Raw genomic sequence first — 18,220 nt, forward strand, 5'->3', positions numbered from 1 at the left:
ATGAAGAAATTAGACGTGGCTCTTGGGGCTAGAGGGATCAAGAGATATGGGGGAAGGGGGATCAGGATATTGAATTCGATGATGAGAATTAATGGCAGAGCAGGCTCATAGGGCTGAATGGCCTACTCCTGCTTCTAGGTTTTATCTTTCAATCAGGGACTTCAGTGAGGTGGGATGACTCAGATATACTGAAGGGTCAATATCAGGGGGCAATGAAGGGAATTAGTTGTATGCAGCGAGTTGCTGTCATCTGGACTGCATTGCCTGAAAGTTTAGGGGAAATAAGATTCAATAAAGTGGCTTTCAGAAAAAGACAAACACAAAAACAAAATGTCGCAGGAGATAGAATACTGAGATAAAGACAGAAAACGTTGGAAATATTCAGTAGGCCAGTCAGCATCTGTGAGGAGTTAATGTTTCTGCTTGATGTCTCATCAGATTTGTTCTGATGAAACGTTATTAACCTGAAACGTTAATTCTGTTTCTCTCCACAGATGCTGAGCATTTCTAGCAATTCTTTTGTGTTTTCTTAAAAAGGAATAATTTGCAGGGCTTTTGGGAAAGAGCAGAGGTTTTTTTATATATATGATGTTCTGGACTGGGAATTTTGAACCGTTTAATATAATTCATACAAGGAGGGAGAGATTTTTCAGCCTCCCTGAAATATAACATCACCACTAAGGTTCTGCTCTAGTGTGAACTGTGGCAGGCCATCTGGAACAGACTATTTACTGGATGGCTGACAGTCCCACCAGGAGGCTCAATCCATTTTGAGGGAATAAATGGTCTCTAATGTTCAAGCTGCTGCTTTAGTTTCCAGTGATTTCACCTCCACCTCAGCCTTCAGTTCCTTTAAATCCCAGCCCAAAGAGCTAGTATGTGCACAATGAGCCAAACAGCCACCTTCTGTGCTCTGTGATAAGTGTGGAGGAAGTGAGAAACTGAACACGAACTTTCTGGCAATAAGTCCTAACTGGTCTGTGTGAGCATCTTAAATCCTAAGAAACAGGGACGCATGGTGGCACAATGATTAGTAGTGTTGCCTCACAGCGTGAGAGACCCAGGTTTGATTCCCAGTTTGGGTCACTTTCTGTGTGGAGTCAGCACATTCTCCCCATGTCTGCATGGATTTCCTCCAGATGCTCCTGTTTTCCCCCATGCTCCAAAGTTATGCGGGTTAGGTGGATTGCCCATGCTAAATTGTCCCTTAGTGTCAGGGGGACAAGCTAGGGGGACAATGCATAGGGTTATGGGGATAGGGCCTAGGTCAGATTGATGGGCTGAATGGCCTCCTTCTGCACTGTAGGGATTCTATGATTTGTGCGAGCTTGAAGGTTCAGCCCACCCGACGAGAGAAGTCTCATTCACCTAGATCCTGGGATAACAGAAGCAGAGGTGCACTCCACGGGCCCCGGCCACCTGAAGTCAGCGCACACACCCGAACCGAATGCTTCTCTGTGGGATCGAAGGGGTGCAGGACTGCCTGGGTTCCCACACTGACTGTGATCTCCTGCAAAGCAACACAAAGCCTCTCATTATTCTGTGATACAATCACGTCCTTTGGAAACGGACTTTTAAAAAGTTCACGATCAACTCTGAACATCAAACAAAGTTCCATGTGGAACACGATGTCCTGTTATGGTGTTTAATCATTATACACAGACTTCATCTCATCACAGTGCCTCACAAACTGCCCAGCTCATCACATTGCCGTCACCTAGGAGACCATATTGGTGTTATTCACAAAGCCCTGTGGCCTTTCTAATTCTCAAAGGCTTCCTTATTCCTGTTCTATGCTGCAATTAATTCAGTTTCTCATTGTGCTCTCTCGTCACAGGCCAGTTGGTTAACCAAGAATCATTATTAGAGATAGATAGATACGCCAAATACACAGCATTTCTGTCCAGCATACATGAGAGGGAAGGTCAGTCAATGTTCAGAATGTTAAAGTTCATTCAATCCCAATGAATAGACACAAAATCTGCATCTCTCAAATCTGGGGCTGCCATCATACTGACAAGCTGCAGGTTTACAATGATTTTAATCTCAATCATTAGTGCACTCCCCACACCCCTCCCCAAACGAATGGAGATTGCAGATCAGAGGATGAGCGTAAGCATGGAGTGGATTAAAATGGAGATTGGTGCTGGAAGGATGTGTTCAATACAGTGATTGGTGAAGGGAAGATGGTGTTAAAACGTGGATTCGGTCAGAATGGAGATTAGTGATGGAAGAAGACGTGTCAAGTATGGACTCGATTGAAAATGGTGCGCTGGAATGTGACAATGCTGGAATTTGGTGAGTTGAAGGAATCTTAAATCTCTTTGTAAAAATCTAATATTATTTGCATATATCACACATAACTGAATCATAGAATTATAGAATCCCTATAGTGCAGGAGGTTGCCATTCAACCTATCGAGCCTGTACCAACAATAATCCCACCCAGGCCCTATCCCCATAACCCCACGTATTTACCCTCAGGGGCAATTTAGCATGGTCAACCCACCTAACCTGCACATATTTGGATTGTGGGAGGAAACCAGAGCACCCGGAGGAAACCCAAGCAGACATAGGGAGAAGGTGCAGACTCCATACAGACAGTGACCCAAGCCGGAAATTGAACCCAGGTCCGTGGCACTGTGAGGCAGCAGTGGCATCCACTGTGCTGCCCAAGTAGGAGTTAATTAAAACACATTAAGGCTGGCAGGACAGGTGATGTTTAGTGGCTGGGGCCACACTGTGGTTAGCACTGTAGCCTCACAGCGCCAGGGACCCGGGTTCAATTTCCAGCTTGACTCATTGTGTGAAGTTTGCACGTTCTTCCTGTGTCTGCTTGGGTTTCCTCCGGGTGCTCTGGTTTCCTTTCAACCACCAAATATGTAGGGGTTAGATTGATTAGCCATGCTAAATTCTCCTTCAGTACCCAAACAGGTGCCGGAGTGTGGCAACTAGGGAATTTCACACTAACTTCATTGCAGTGTTAATGCAAGCCTTACTCGTGACTAATAAATAAACTTTTTTGAGGCATGTGGTACTCCTGATTGCCACTGTGACCTAGGGCAAAGGCATCCACAGTAAGTGTCTGTGGTGTGGAGAGCTTTGGCTCAGTCATTGAGACAGAGGCTGAGCTGTAGACACTTCAAAATAACAAGGAGGGGGGAAGTCGTTGCACACTTTGTACCAGGAATCGGTCAGACCCCTTAGGATAGGGCCTTCTCATTTGCTCAGTGGTAAGGAGCAGGAGGTTTTGACTGCAGTGAGGCAGGTAAAGAGATCTAAAGGACAGGAGTGCAGGAGTATTAGGCTCTGCAATTGTCCAACAGGTTTGAGGTTCTTTCAGCTTGTTTGGAGGAGACTGGAGGCTAATGTGTGGATGCATTGACTGAACATGGCAATGTGGAGACCATTCAAGTGGTGGGAGCCAAAAGGAATGTAGTGAAGATAATATAGCGAGGGGGATTGAGACTGTTTTCTGCAGAAGAGGGAGAGTCCAGATGGCTGTGTTGCCTGCCCAGTGTCAGGGTTCAGGACATTTGCTCAGGGCTGAAGAGGAACTTGCAGTGTCAGGATCCAGTGGTTTCGATCCATGTAGGTACCAATGATATAGATAGAACTAGCAAGGAGATTCTGCATTGAGAGTATGAGGAACTCGGCACCAAATTAAGAAGCAGAACCTCAAAGGTAATAATCTAACTGAGTCACTTGAAAATTGGCATAGGACAAATCAGATTAGAGAAGTTAATGCTGGGCTCAATGACTGGTGTGGGGAAAGTGGCTTCTGGTTCATGGGGTTCTGGCCCCAGTACTGGGAAAAGTAGGGACTGTACCATTGGGAGGGTCTACACCTGAATCGTGCCAAGGCTGGTGTTTGAGAGAGCTGCATAACTAATGAAGTGGAGAGGATTTTAAACTAAATAGTGGAGGCAAAGGATCCAAACTGGGAAGATGTGGTAAATCATACAGTGGAGACAAAGCAAGAACGAAAGGCATTAATATGGGATATGAGAAACAGACTGTGCCAGGAAGAGCAAGGCAGTACAAATCTAAGAGTATATCAGCAGATAAGGTTACAAAAATAATGAAAGGACAAAACTAAAGGCTCTGTATCTAAATGCACACAGAATTCATTATACAGGCCTAATTATAACTACACGATAAGAGAGAGTATAAAGGAAGAGATAATGGGAACTTGTCAGAAATCCTGGGAAGATTTTAATCTAAATATAGACTAAAAAAATCAGATGGGCAAAGAAAGCATAGATTAGGAGTTAATAGAATGTTTTTAGGATAATTTCTGAGAATAGCCTGTTCAGGAGCCAACCAGAGAGCAGTCTATACCAGACCTGGTATTATACAACAAGATAGGATTAATTGACAATCTCACAGTAAAAGCATCCCTAGGTAGCAGTGATCACAACATAATGGAATTTCACATTCAGCTTGAGGGACATAAGATTGGGTTCAAGACTAGTATTTTAAATTTAAATATGGGCAAATACAGGGGCATAAAAGCAGAGCTTGCTAGAAAGAACCGGCAAATGAGGTCAAGAGAGATGCAGTGGGAGATGTTTGAGGGGATATTTCAAAATACACAGAATAGATACATTTCAATGAGAAAGAAAATTCCAAGGGGAGTACCTACCATCTGTGGTTAATTATAAAAAGTTAAAGACAGAATCAAGCCGAAAGAAAAAACATAATCATGAAAAGGCAGGTGGCATGCCAGATGATTGGACAGAATATAAAGAACAGCAAAGAATGACAAAAAGATGGATAAAAGGGGAAGAATTAGAGCATGAGAGAAAGCTAGCTGGATATAGAAAGATGGAAAGTAAGAAATATTTAAATAGGAAAAGAATTAACAAAGTAAGCTTTGGTCCTATAGGAAGTAAGGAATTAATAATAGAAAATAAGCAGATAGAAAATGAATTAGACAAGTATTTTGCATCAGTCTTCACTATAGAGGATACAAGTAACAACCTAGAAATAACCAAATCAGGAAGGGAGGAACTGGTGGCATGGTGGCACAGTGATTAGCACTGCTGCCTTACAGCGCCAGGAACCCAGGTTCGATTCCCAGCTTGGGTCACTGTCTAAGCAGTCTGCATATTCTCCTTGTGTCTGTGGGGGTTTCCTCTGGGTGTTCTGGTTTCCTCCCACAGTCCAAAGATGTGTGGGTTAGCTGGATTGGAAATGCTAAGTTGCCCCTTAGCATCAGGGGGACTAGCTAGGGTAAATACATTGGGTTACAGGGATAGGGCCTGGGTGGGATTGTTGTCGGTGTAGACTCGATGGGCCGAATGGCCTCCTTCTGCACTGTAGGATTCTATGATTCTAACTCAGGAAAATGACAATCACCAGGGAAGTGGTACTGCGTTCGGGCTGACAAGTGCCTGGGTTATCCTAGGGCCTTGTGAGAAATGGCTAAGGACATAGTTGATGCCTTGGTTTTAATTTTCCAAAATTCCCTTGATTCAGGGAAGGGCTTAATTGATTGGAAAACAGCAAACATAATTCCCTTATTCAAAAAGAAGGGGAAACAGAAGGCAAGAAACTACAAGTCAGTTGGCGTAATATCTGTCAAAGGAAAAATGTTGAAAATGTTATTAAAAATGTTACGGCAGGGCACTTAGAAAAATTTAAGGCAATCAGGAAAAGTCAATATGTTTATTAAATATTTAACCAATTTATTGGAGCTCTAAGGAGGAGTCAGTATGGACAAAGGGGAACTGGTGGATGTACTGTACTTAGATTTCCAGAAAGCATTTGATAAGATGACAATTCGTTGAAAATAAAGCTGATGGTGTAGGGGGTAACATATTGGCATGGATAAAAGATTGACTAGCTAAAGGAAACAGAGTTGGCATAAGTAGGTCTTTTTCTGGTTGGCGGGATGTAATGAGTGGTGTGCCACAGAGATCAGTGCTGGGCTTCAACTTTTTACAATTTATATAAGTGACTTGGATGTCGGGACTGAAGGTATGGTTGCTAAATTTGCTGGTGACGCAAAGATAGGTAAGAAAGTAAAGAAAGACATAAGTAAAGAGGACATAAAGAAGCCACAAAGGGATATGGATGGGTTAAGTGAGTAGTCAAAGAACTGGCAAATTAAGTATTGAGCTGGATTTTCTGACCTTTCCTACCAGCAGACTCTTCCAGTCCCACTGAAGTCAAGCCCCTGCAGAGAGGCCAGTCAGCCACACAAATTGCTATTGACTTTGGCTAGACTGGAAGATCACACCAAAAACCAATAGCTTACTGCCTTTGCCATGGGAAAATCCACCAGGGGGGTGTGAAAATTCTGAGCATAATGTGGGCAAATATGCATTGTCCATTTTGGCCAGAAGAATAAAAAATAAACATATTATCTAAATGGTGAGAGATTGCAGGGTTGTGAGATGCAGAGGGATCTGGTGATCCTAGTGCATGAATCACAAAAGTCTAATACAGCTACAGCAATTAAGAAAGCTAATAGAATTAACATCTGTGAGGGGAATTGAATACAAAAGTAAGGAGACTTCGCTTCAGTTGCATAGGGCACTGGTGAGACCACATCTAAGTACTGTGTACAGTATTTGTCACCTTATTTGAGGAAGGATGTAAATGTGTTAGAAGCAGTTCAGGGAAGATTTACTAGACCAAAGCTGGAATGTGAGAGTTGTCTTTGAGGAAAGGTTGAACAGACCTGGGTTCAATTCCTGGCTCGGGTCACTGTCTGAGTGGAGTTTGCACATTCTCCTCGTGTCTGTGTGGGTTTCCTCCGGGAGCTCCAGTTTCCTCCACAGTCCAAAGATGTGCGGGTTAGGTTGATTGGCCGTGCTAAAATTGCCCCTTAGTGTCCTGAGATGCGTAGATTAGAGGGATTAGCGGGTAAATGGATGGGGTCTGGATGGGATTGTGGTTGGTGCAGACTCGATGGGCCAAGTGGCCTCTTTCTGCAGTGTAGGGTTTCTATGATTTCTAGGCTAGGCCCATATCCACTGGAGTTTAGAAGCATCAGAGGTGACTTGATTGACATTTCTAAGACCCTAAATGGTATTGACAGGATGGATGTGGAGAGGACATTTCCTCTTGTCAGAGAATCTAGAACTAGGGGTCACTGTTTAAAAATCAGGGGTCGCCCATTTAGGACAGACATTTAGGAGAATTTTTTCTCTCAAGATACCATGAGTTTTTGGAACTCTCTTTCTCAAAAGTAATTGATTAGAAATAGAGGTTTTTAAAAAATATCTTAAAGCAGAGTTAGATAGAACCTTGATAAAACTAGGGGGTAACCTTGATAAAACTAGGGGGTGAAAGGTTATCAGGGAGGTTACAATCAGATCAGCCACGATCTTACTGAATGGTGGAGCAGATTTGTGGGACCAAATGTATGAACTGTCCTCAGTTCATACATTTGTACATACTAGTGCAAAATGGGGCAATGTGGATAATCTCATGTCCAGTCAAATACTCCAGTGATAATTTCTGTGCGGGTTAGAAGATTTAGGGGTGGCACAGTGGTTAGCACTGCTGCCTTTACAGCACCACGGACCTGGTTCAATTCCAACCTCGGGTGACTGTGTGGGTTTCCTCCAGTTTCCTCTCTCAGTCCTAAGATGTGAAGGTTAGATGGATTGGCCATGCTAAATTTTCCCCTAGTGTCCCATGATGTATAGGTTAGGGGGATTAGTGGGGTAAATATGTGGGGTTGCAGGGATAGAGCCCAGGTACAATGTTCTGTTGGAGAGATGGTGCAGATTTGATGAGCCGAATGGCGCCCTTCCTACACTGTAGGGATTCTGTAATCTATTCCATGATCTTAGGAGGACCTTAACTCCAAATCTAAATCTGGTCGTCCCAGATTCAGAGCACCGATTAGATATGGAACAGACTGGACAACCTTTATGACCTTTCCCTCCAACACTTGCAGGTCATGGTCAGTGCAGAATTAATGCAAATTGAAGAACTGTCTCTTCAGATTACTCCCCATCCATGTAGAGTACAGGTTACAGGTCCTTTAATTTATCTAAACACTGCCTCTCCACCCAATCGCAGGAAAATGCTTCAACTAAATGAATGAGAGGTTTTACTGACAAAATAATTATCTCTCTGCAGAGACTAGCAATTTAACATTAATCAGTGCCAAATTATGAACAATTTTATGTTGTCTACCCAACCGTACATGCAACTAGCTGGAAGCTGTATCAGAGTCAGTCACTACAGCCAGGACAGGGGGGCCATCATCTCAGTTTGGGCAGATCTAATGAATAGTTATTTATCTACAGATTAGGATATAGAGAGTGCTGCATCATATTTATAGGGTACAAAAGCATAGTGATTATATTCATGGGCAGGTCATCCAGAAGTCTGGCTAAATGATTCGGAGACATGGGCTGGAATTTTATCATCGGAGCAGGTGAGGGCCGGAGCATGGGAAGGTTCATTGACCTTAGGTGGGATTTTACAGTTTTGGGACATTCAAGGCTAGTAAAATCCCACTCATGAATTCAAATTCACAGCGACTGCAGAAATTAAATTTAACTAAATATGTGTGGAAGAAAAAACTAGTCTCCGTAACGATGTAACTATCAGATTGCTGTACAAAACTATCTGGTTCAACTAACATCCTTCAGGGAAGGAAATCCTCTGTCTTTACCCGGTCTGGTATTCACGTGACTCCAGACACTTAGCAATGTGGCACTATGGCACAGTGATTAGCACTGCTGCCTCACAGCGCCAAAGGCCTGGGTTCAATTCCTGGCTTGATCACTGTCTGTGTGGAGTTTGCATGTTCTCCCCACATGTCTGCGTGGGTTTCCTCCGGGTGCCCCTGTTTCCTCCCACAGTCCAAAGATGTGCAGGTTATGTTGATTGGCCATGCTAAATTGCCCCTTAGTGTCAGGGGGATTAGCTAGGGTAAATGCATGGGGTTATGAGAATAGGGCATGGGTGGGATTGTGGTCGATGCAGACTCGATGGGCCAAATGGCTTCCTACTGCACTGTAGGATTCTATGATTCTTAACTACCCTCTGAATGGTCTAGCGAGCCACTCAGCTGCATTCAAGAAGCTGGTTCACCAGGTCTCCTCAAGGGTAATTAGGGATATATTTTCCTCTTTGGGCATTAATCCCTGATGGTGGTCCATGCATATCATGAATAAACAAAGACAGGCGTTCCAAAACCTTGACATATTAATGGTTCCAATTTGATAAAATACTGCAATGCGGGAAATCTGAAATAAAAGCAGAAAATGCTGGAAAAACTCAGCAGGTCTGGCAGCATCTGTGGAAACAGAAACAGAGCTAATGTTTTAAGACTGTTTCCAATGTGTTGGTTCACTATTTTTTTAACCAGAGGCATGGTTCAGAGGGAGGGAAGTGAGATCTTTCCATATGTTATTGATCAGTCTGCGCGTGGAAGAACTTCCTATACCTTGCAGAGGCAACCGGAAGGTGTGGCCACCGGTGGCGAAACGACTAAAATTGGAGGTGTTCAAGAGGTTAAAATCAGATTAGTGCAGATATCTCAGAGGGTTTGTGGGGCTGAGGGAGATTAATGAAATAGGGAGAGGGCAAGGCCCATGGAGGGACTCATTAATAAGGATGAGAGTTCTGAAATTAATTTGTTTGACTGGGGAAGGAAAGAAAAATGAGCACCTGTTAGAATCGCACAGAACAATGGTGAATATGGCATAGAGTTCTGGGAGAAGAATGGGATTGGGAATAAAAGCAAAAAGCAAATGGAAGGATGAGGGGAAAGAAGAGTCATTAAAGAGAGAGGAAAAACAAAGTAATAAAAACAAAAAGACAACAAGCGTCAGGGATTTTCAAAAAGGTAGCAGAGCAGTGTGTGGGGAGGGGGAGAAAAACATATATGTTCCTGGAAATAACTGCTATACGGCTCAGATTTCCTGAGGCAATGGAGTTGGAAAACATGTTAAGATGACGGCGTCACAATACTTGACTCTACTGTGCCCCTATGATGAGAAGTGAGTACTAGTTATTGAATAAACAAGTCATTGTCCAAGAACGTGACACAGGAAGGAAGTGCCGTAGTAGTATTGTTGCTGGACCAGTAATTAAGAAACCCAGGGTAATGCTCATGGGACCCGAGTTCAAATCCCAAAATGGCAGATGGTGAAATTTGAATTCAATAAAATTCTCTACTGATGACTGTAAAACCATTGTCAATTGTTATAAAAACCCAACTGGTTCACTAATGTCCTTTTGGGAAGGAAATCTGTCATCCTCACTTGGTCTGACCTCCATCTGACTCCAGGTCCACAGCAATGTGGTTGACTGTCAATCAATGCTGGCCCAGCCAGCAATGCCCACATTCCATGAACAAAATAAACACCAACAGTAAATACACACAATACTTTTCATATATCATTACGGAGGGACAGATATATATAAACCACCACCTTTTTTTCATCTTGCCTGCTCCACTCCACGATGTATCCAAGTAGAATACCGTGTACATCCCATGCTGCCAGCTCATACCACCAGACCACCAATGATGATCCATTGTAGAAGTAACTGACATTCCGTGGTGGCGCACTCGGAGCTATGACAGAAGGAAACCGCATGTCAGTGGGGTGATATCACCTCCATCACTACAAGGTTGCAACCTCAACAAGACTTTGTAACAGAGTGTGCCACCCACCTTGAGTTTGATATCTGACACCAAGCTCTACTGCTTCTGTTTCCTACACTACTTTCTCTGCTGTGATTAGACACCACATCAGAAAGAATGGCATCCCACGACTCTATTGACCCCAATACCAGGACTGATGCATGTTGCTACCCACCTCCCCCATGCAGACGGTGACGTACTTGCCTTTTTTATTCATTCATGGGACATAGACATCGCTGGCCAGCCAGCATTTATTGCCCATTCCTGGTTGCCCTAGAGAAGGTGAGCTGACTTCTTGGTTCACAGCACAGGGACTGCCAGACTAAGGCATTACAGCATTGACCCAAGCATGGCTCCCCTTGAAATCCCTGCCACAGACGTGGCTGCAGATCCATGATGCAAACACAGAGACCTGCATGGTGCCACAGTACATTGGTGGCACAATTCTGAAGCCATAGCTCTGATACTGGTACCGATGCAGCAATGCTGATATACCCCAACACTGATCAAATATATTCCACTGTTTTGGGTTTTCACAAGGTTTCTCTCCATTTCAGTTCTATGAATTCCTCTCCTCAGATCCCAGCATCTGCAGCATTTTGCCTTTACCCTCTCCTCGTAGTATTAACCTCAATGGGGCTGAAGACTATGCAGTTAGTGTACAGACGCTGTGCCTTCCATTGTCCTTGAATGAAACTTTATGCAATGCAGTATGTCTGGCTATTCCACGTCAGCATTCTGTCCACATGGATTTCCTCCCATCTATCTCCACAGTCAGGACTCCACATGGATTCCATTCATCGTCCATTCCCAGATATGGGATTCACTTTATTGGCTCAAACCATCGTCCATTCCTAATTTCAGAATGGAAATTTCATGCTTTCTAGTCCTGTCCATTGCTGCCGACAGCATGTGGACTCCGCAGCTTTCACCCCCCCCACAACTTTTCCCAGGATGTAGGTCTACAGTTTCCAGTTCTCCTGATAATTTCCGTGGTTAGAATCAATGAAACACATGTATGAAGACCATTCAACCCATTGAGTTGTTGCTGGCATTTCAAAGAGAAATCCATCTAGACATTGATCCTGTTCCCCTGAAATACTTTGCTCCTTTGAACTCTGAGCCAATCCCCTTTTGAAGACTTTGATTGAATTTCTGTCCTCCATCTCAACAGGCACTTGTGCGGCGTGGATTTTATTCTCAGCCCAAGCCTGAATGTTTTCCAGGCTTTGCTGTGTATGAGCACAGACTTCTTCAGTTTCTGAGGGGTTGCAAATGGTGCAGTCATTTGAAAACTTCCCCACTTCTGACCTTATGATGGAAGGAAGGTCACTGATGAAGCAGCTGAAAATCATAGATTCATAGAATCCCTATAGTGGAGAAAGAGGCCAGTCTGCCCATCGAACCTGCACTGACAACAATCCCACCCAGCCGCTATTCCGTAACCCTGTGTATTTACCGTTAATCACTCTGACAGTAAGCTGTAATTTAGCAATCCACCTAACCTGCACATATTGGTCTGTGGGAAGAAACCAGAGCACCAGGAGGAAACCCACAGAGACACGGGGAGAATGGGCAATCTCCACACAGACAGTTACCCGAGGTTGGAATTGAATCCCAGAGCCCTTGAAGATGTGAGGCAGCAATGCTAACCACTGTGCCACCATGCCAAACAAAGATGTTTGGGCAGAGGACACTATCATGAGGAAATTCAGCAGTGATGTCCTGGAGCGGAGATGATTCACTTCCAACAACCACAATCACCTTCCTTGATGTCAAGGGCAGTCACTCTCACATCATCTTTTGAGTTCAGCTCCTTTGTCCATGTTTGACCAGTTGCTTTAATGAAGTCAGGAGTTACGTGGCCCAGGGGGAACCCAAAGTGAGAATCAATGTGACTGGATGTGGCAGGATGTGGAGAGTTTTGATCTGATCCATTGGTTGTGGAATATCTGTGTATTGTGTGCTGCTTCCTCACACAATTAGTGCTACATTGGAGCTTCACCAGGTTGACACCTCATTTTTAGGTATGCCTGGTGCTGCTCCTGGCATTCCCTCCTGCATTCTCCATCGAACAAGGGTTGATCCCTGGCTTAGCGGTAATAGTAAGCTTGGGGATATGCCATGAGGTTACAGACTGTGGTTGTATACAATTCTGCTTTTGCTGCTGGCCCACAGTGCCTCATGGAAGCCCAGAGCCAAGCACAATCTATCCCATTTCACACAGTGGTAGTGTCACACAACACAATGGAGGGTATCCTCAATATGAAGACGGGACTTTGTCTCCACAAGAACTGTGCGGTGGTCACTCCTACCAGTGCTGTCATGGACAGATGTATTTACAGCAGGCAGGTTGGTGAGGATGAGCTCGTCGGTTTCTCCCCTCTTTGGCTCCCTCACCACATGCTGAAAACCCAGTCTAGCAGCCGTGTCCTTTAGGAGCCAGCCAGCTCTGTCTGTAGTGGTGTTACTGAGCCACTCTTAAGATGGATATTGAAGTCCCCCACTCAGGGTACATTGGCCTGCCAAACTGGGCTCACTTCAAGGTCAGTTAGGGATGAGCAACAAATGCTGGCCTTGCCAACAATGTCCACACCTCTGAAAGAGAAAAAATGCGCAGGTTGCAAAGGTGTGCCACAAAATCTACATCCTAAAAGGAAATTTGATAGAGAGGTTTAAAATACTGAGGGTTTTGATGCAGTAAATAAAGGGATCCTGTTTCCAATAGCTATAACCAGAAGGTGCAGGTGTAAGGTGAATCAGGCAATGTGAGTGGTAAATCTTTTTCCCATTAGAAATGGTTTGGATTTCTAATTCACACCACATAAGTGCCAGGCAATGACCATCTCCAACAAAACAGAATCTAACCATCTGCCCTTGACATGGGGTAACATGGTGGCATAGTGGTTAGCACTGCTGCCTCTCAGCCCAGGGTCCCAGGTTCAATTCCAGCCTCAGGTGACTGCTTGTGTAAACAAAGAAAATTATAGCACAGGGGGAGGCCCTTCGGCCCTCCAAGTCTGCACCGACCATGCTGCCCGACTGAACTAAAACCCCCTAGTCTTCTGGGGACCATATCCCTCTATTCCCATCCTATTCATGTATTTGTCCAGATGGCCCTTAAAATCACTTTGTATCTGCTTCCATACCAACCCTGGCAACAAGTTCCAGGCACCCACCAGCTTCTGTGTAAAAACCTTGCCCGTTGCACCTTAAACCTATGCCCCCTAGTAATTGACTCTTCCACCCTAGGAAAAAGCTTCTGACTACCCATTCTGTTCATGCCCCTCAATCTCGTAGACTTCTATCAGGTCACCCCTCAACCTCCGTCGTTCCAGTGAGAACAAACCAAGTTTCTCCAACCTCTTCTCATTGCTAATGCCCTCTATGCCAGGCAACATCCTGGTAAGTCTTTTCTGTACCATCTCCAAAGCCTCCACATCCTTCTGGTAGTGTGGTGACCAGAACTGAACACTATATTCCAAGTGCAGCCTAACTAAGGTTCTATAAAGCTATAACATGACTTGTCAATTTTTAAACTCAATGCCCCAGGTGATGAAGGCAAGCATGCTGTATGCCTTCTTGACTACGTTCTCCACCTGCGTTGCCATTTCAATGACTTGTGTACCTGTACACCCAGATCCCTCTACCTATCAATACTCGTAAGGGTTCTGCCATTTACTGTATATTTTCCATCTTTATTAGACCTTTGTCCGGATTAAACTCCATCTGCCATTTCTCTGCCCAAGCCTCCAACCTATCTATATCCTCTAATGATCCTCATCACTATCCACAAATCCAGCAACCTTTGTGTCATTTGCAAACTTACTAATTAAACCAGTTACATTTTTTCCAAATCATTTATATATGTTACAAACAGCAAAGGTCCCACCACTGACCCCTGAGAAATACCACTTATCACAGCCCTCCATTCAGAAACGCACCCTTCCACTGCTACCCTCTATCTTCTATGACCAAGCCAGTTCTGTATTCACCTTGCCAGCTCACCTCTGATCCCATGTAACTTCAGTTTCTGCATCAGTCTGCCATGAGGGACCTTGTCAAAGGCCTTATTGATGTAGACAACATCCACTGCCCTATTCTCATCAATCATCTTCGTCACTTCCTCAAAAAACTCAATCAAGTTAGTGAGACATGATTTCCCTACCACTGACGTAAGGCTCACCAGCCTGAAATTTCCTGGATTATTCTTACTACCCTTCTTAAACAAAGGAACAACATTGCTATTCTCCAGTCCTCTGGGATCTCCCCTGTAGCCAGTGAGGATACAAAAATTTCTCTCAAGGCCCCAGCAATTTCCTCCCTTGCCTCTCTCAGTATTTTGGGGTACATTCCATCAGGCTCTGGGGACTTGTCTACCTTAATGTTTCCAATACCTCCTCCTTTTTGATCTCAACATGGCTCAAACTATCTACACACCCTTTCCCAGATTCATCATCCACCAGTTTGCATGTTCTCCCCGTGTCCACAAAGAAAAAATTCTACCCCAATATCTTTGCCAAATTGGTGTCAGTTGTGGTTCAGTGCGGAACATTCTCACCTTGCGTAAGAAGAACATGAGTTCTAATTTCACTGCAGAGGTATGGACACGTAATTTACACTGACACTCCTGGTGCAATAATAAGTCAGTTGTCACATTAGGATGTAACATTAAACCCAGTGAGGCAGCAGTGCTAACCACTGTGTGCCAGAGTTGGGAAGGAGGACTATTTGCCTTGCTCTTACAAAGAGCTGGCACCAGCATCCTTCTGTGTTTTGACCATTTGGTGTGGTGCAACAGTGCCCACACATCCAAAGTATTTCATTGATTGGAAAGCACTTTGGGACAACCCGAGGTCAGGAAAGGCTTTATCCAAAATAGATTTTTCATTAGCAATATTACCCTTGGGAGGATTACGCCCTAACACACACAACAGATTCACTGACTGCTTAAACACAATTTATGGAGCTCCTTCATCAAACAAACAACTTCAGAGACCCTTGGGTATGGTAGCACGGCTATGTTACAGGCCTCATAATCCAATGGTACTGCTGATCCAGTGAGATAAGTTTAAATTCCATCGTGATTGCTGGGGACTTTAATCTAAATTAAATCAATCTGGAATGTAAACAAAAGCCAATATGTCATCGTGAGTGTGCTGCTACAGCTTCACTCATATCCTTTAGGGAAGTAAATCTGCCATTCTACATGACGCCTCACCCACAGCAATGTGGTTAATCCTTTGCTGCCATGAAGTGGGCAGCTCGATGGCACAGCAGTTAGCACTCACAGTGCCAGGGACCCGGGTTCAATTCCGGCCTTGGATGAAGTGTGTGCGGAGGTTCCCCAAGTTTACGTGGGTTTCCTTCGGGTGCTCTGGTTTCCTCCCACAGTCCAAAGATGTGCGATTTAGGTTAAATTTCCCCTTAGTGTCCCAAGATGTATAGGTTAAGGGGATTAATAGAGTAAATACATGGGGTTGTAGAGACAAGGTGGCATTGTAGTCAGTGCAGACTCAATGGGCCAAACGGCCTCCTTCTGTACTATAGGATTCTATGATTCTATCAGGGCATGAGGATGATGCTCTGTTGGAGAGTTGATGCAGACTTGATGGCCTCCTTCTGCACTGTAGAGATTCTATTGTCTCTCTCTGTGAAATGGACCAGCAGGGCCATTCAGTTGTGTTCAAGATGGATCACTCCACAATCCAGGTGGGCAATGAATGATGCCCGCGCCAGTGAAGCCTATATTCTGTGAATGAATTGAAATATTAACATTGGCGAGACCACGTGTCCATTTGATCCATTGTGTTTCTATACCTGACCGTGAATCACCTCACCTGCTTCAGATGTTTGGAAACGAACCCACTCAGTGAACTCAGACCGCCCCACTTCATTACTACAGCTGAGTCGCACAAGACAGGGTGTGAATGCGCTCAGGCCTCTGATTGTGTGCCTGAACGGTGGGACAGGAAAGGTTTCCTCAAAAGATATGTTGGCAGTTGAACTAGTATTCACCCTGTTGGGATCAAAAACCTGGAGGGAGAGAGTGAAACAGGTACATTACGTTAAATTCCAGCCAAAATACAATATTCACTGTCTACAATATCAGAACAAGCAGCAGGTTCATTGAGCATTCAGAGGCACAGCAGTAACGATTAGAACAGTACTCCAAAACTGTCCACACTCCAGTCCCTCCGTCACCGACACACCCTCACACTCCAGTCCCTCCGTCACCGACACCGTCTCGCACTCCAGTCCCTCCGTCACCAACCCCGTCTCGCACTCCAGTCCCTCCGTCACCGACACACCCTCACACTCCAGTCCCTCCGTCACCGCCACACCCTCACACTCCAGTCCCTCCGTCACCGACACCGCCTCACACTCCAGTCCCTCCGTCACCGACACCACCTCACACTCCAGTCCCTCCGTCACCGACACCGTCTCACACTCCAGTCCCTCCGTCACCGCCACACCCTCACACTCCAGTCCCTCCATCACCGACACCACCTCACACTCCAGTCCCTCCGTCACCGACACACCCTCAACATTCCAGTCTCTCCATCACTGACACCGTCTCACACTCCAGTCCCTCCGTCACCGACACCGCCTCACACTCCAGTCCCTCCGTCACCGACACCGCCTCAACACTCCAGTCCCTCCGTCACCGACACCGCCTCACACTCCAGTCCCTCCGTCACCGACACCGCCTCACACTCCAGTCCCTCCGTCACCGACACCACCTCACACTCCAGTCCCTCCGTCACCGACACCGCCTCACACTCCAGTCCCTCCGTCACCGCCACACCCTCACACTCCAGTCCCTCCATCACCGACACACCCTCACACTCCAGTCCCTCCGTCACCGACACACCCTCAACACTCCAGTCCCTCCATCACCGACACACCCTCACACTCCAGTCCCTCCATCACCGACACACCCTCACACTCCAGTCCCTCTGTCACCGACACACCCTCAACACTCCAGTCCCTCCATCACCGACACACCCTCACACTCCAGTCCCTCCGTCACCGACACACCCTCACACTCCAGTCCCTCCATCACCGACACACCCTCAACACTCCAGTCCCTCCGTCACCGACACACCCTCACACTCCAGTCCCTCCGTCACCGACACACCCTCAACATTCCAGTCTCTCCATCACTGACACCGTCTCACACTCCAGTCCCTCCGTCACCGACACCGCCTCACACTCCAGTCCCTCCGTCACCGACACCACCTCACACTCCAGTCCCTCCGTCACCGACACACCCTCACACTCCAGTCCCTCCGTCACCGACACACCCTCAACATTCCAGTCTCTCCATCACTGACACCGTCTCACACTCCAGTCCCTCCGTCACCGACACCGCCTCACACTCCAGTCCCTCCGTCACCGACACCGTCTCACACTCCAGTCCCTCCGTCACCGACACACTCTCACACTCCAGTCCCTCCGTCACTGACACTGTCTCACACCCCAGTATAATAATACAATACAATCTTTCCTGCTTTAGGCTGATGCAAAACACCTTGTGGCACTTCACCAAGTTAAAGGAGCTCCCTTCATGCAAGCTGTTGTTGCTATTGGTGAAAGG

The 18,220-nt window shown here is 45.6% G+C and overlaps 1 protein-coding gene across 2 annotated transcripts in view; it reads right to left on the minus strand.

The window, feature by feature from the left end:
- tyro3 (TYRO3 protein tyrosine kinase) overlaps positions 1–18,220 on the minus strand; it is a 98,892-nt gene that overhangs the window by 39,251 nt on the left and 41,421 nt on the right. For both annotated transcript variants that reach the window (XM_080203013.1, XM_080203012.1), the window contains 3 exons: positions 16,461–16,656; positions 10,409–10,551; positions 1,369–1,510 (listed from right to left, as the gene is read on the minus strand). In XM_080203013.1, coding sequence (XP_080059139.1) covers positions 1,369–1,510; positions 10,409–10,551; positions 16,461–16,656 — 481 coding nt within the window. The remainder of the gene's footprint in view (positions 1–1,368; positions 1,511–10,408; positions 10,552–16,460; positions 16,657–18,220) is intronic.

The sequence above is a fragment of the Carcharhinus amblyrhynchos genome, chromosome 14 (genome assembly GCF_965287045.1).
Source record: "Carcharhinus amblyrhynchos chromosome 14, sCarAmb.v2.hapA, whole genome shotgun sequence".
NCBI classification, from domain to species: domain Eukaryota; kingdom Metazoa; phylum Chordata; class Chondrichthyes; order Carcharhiniformes; family Carcharhinidae; genus Carcharhinus; species Carcharhinus amblyrhynchos.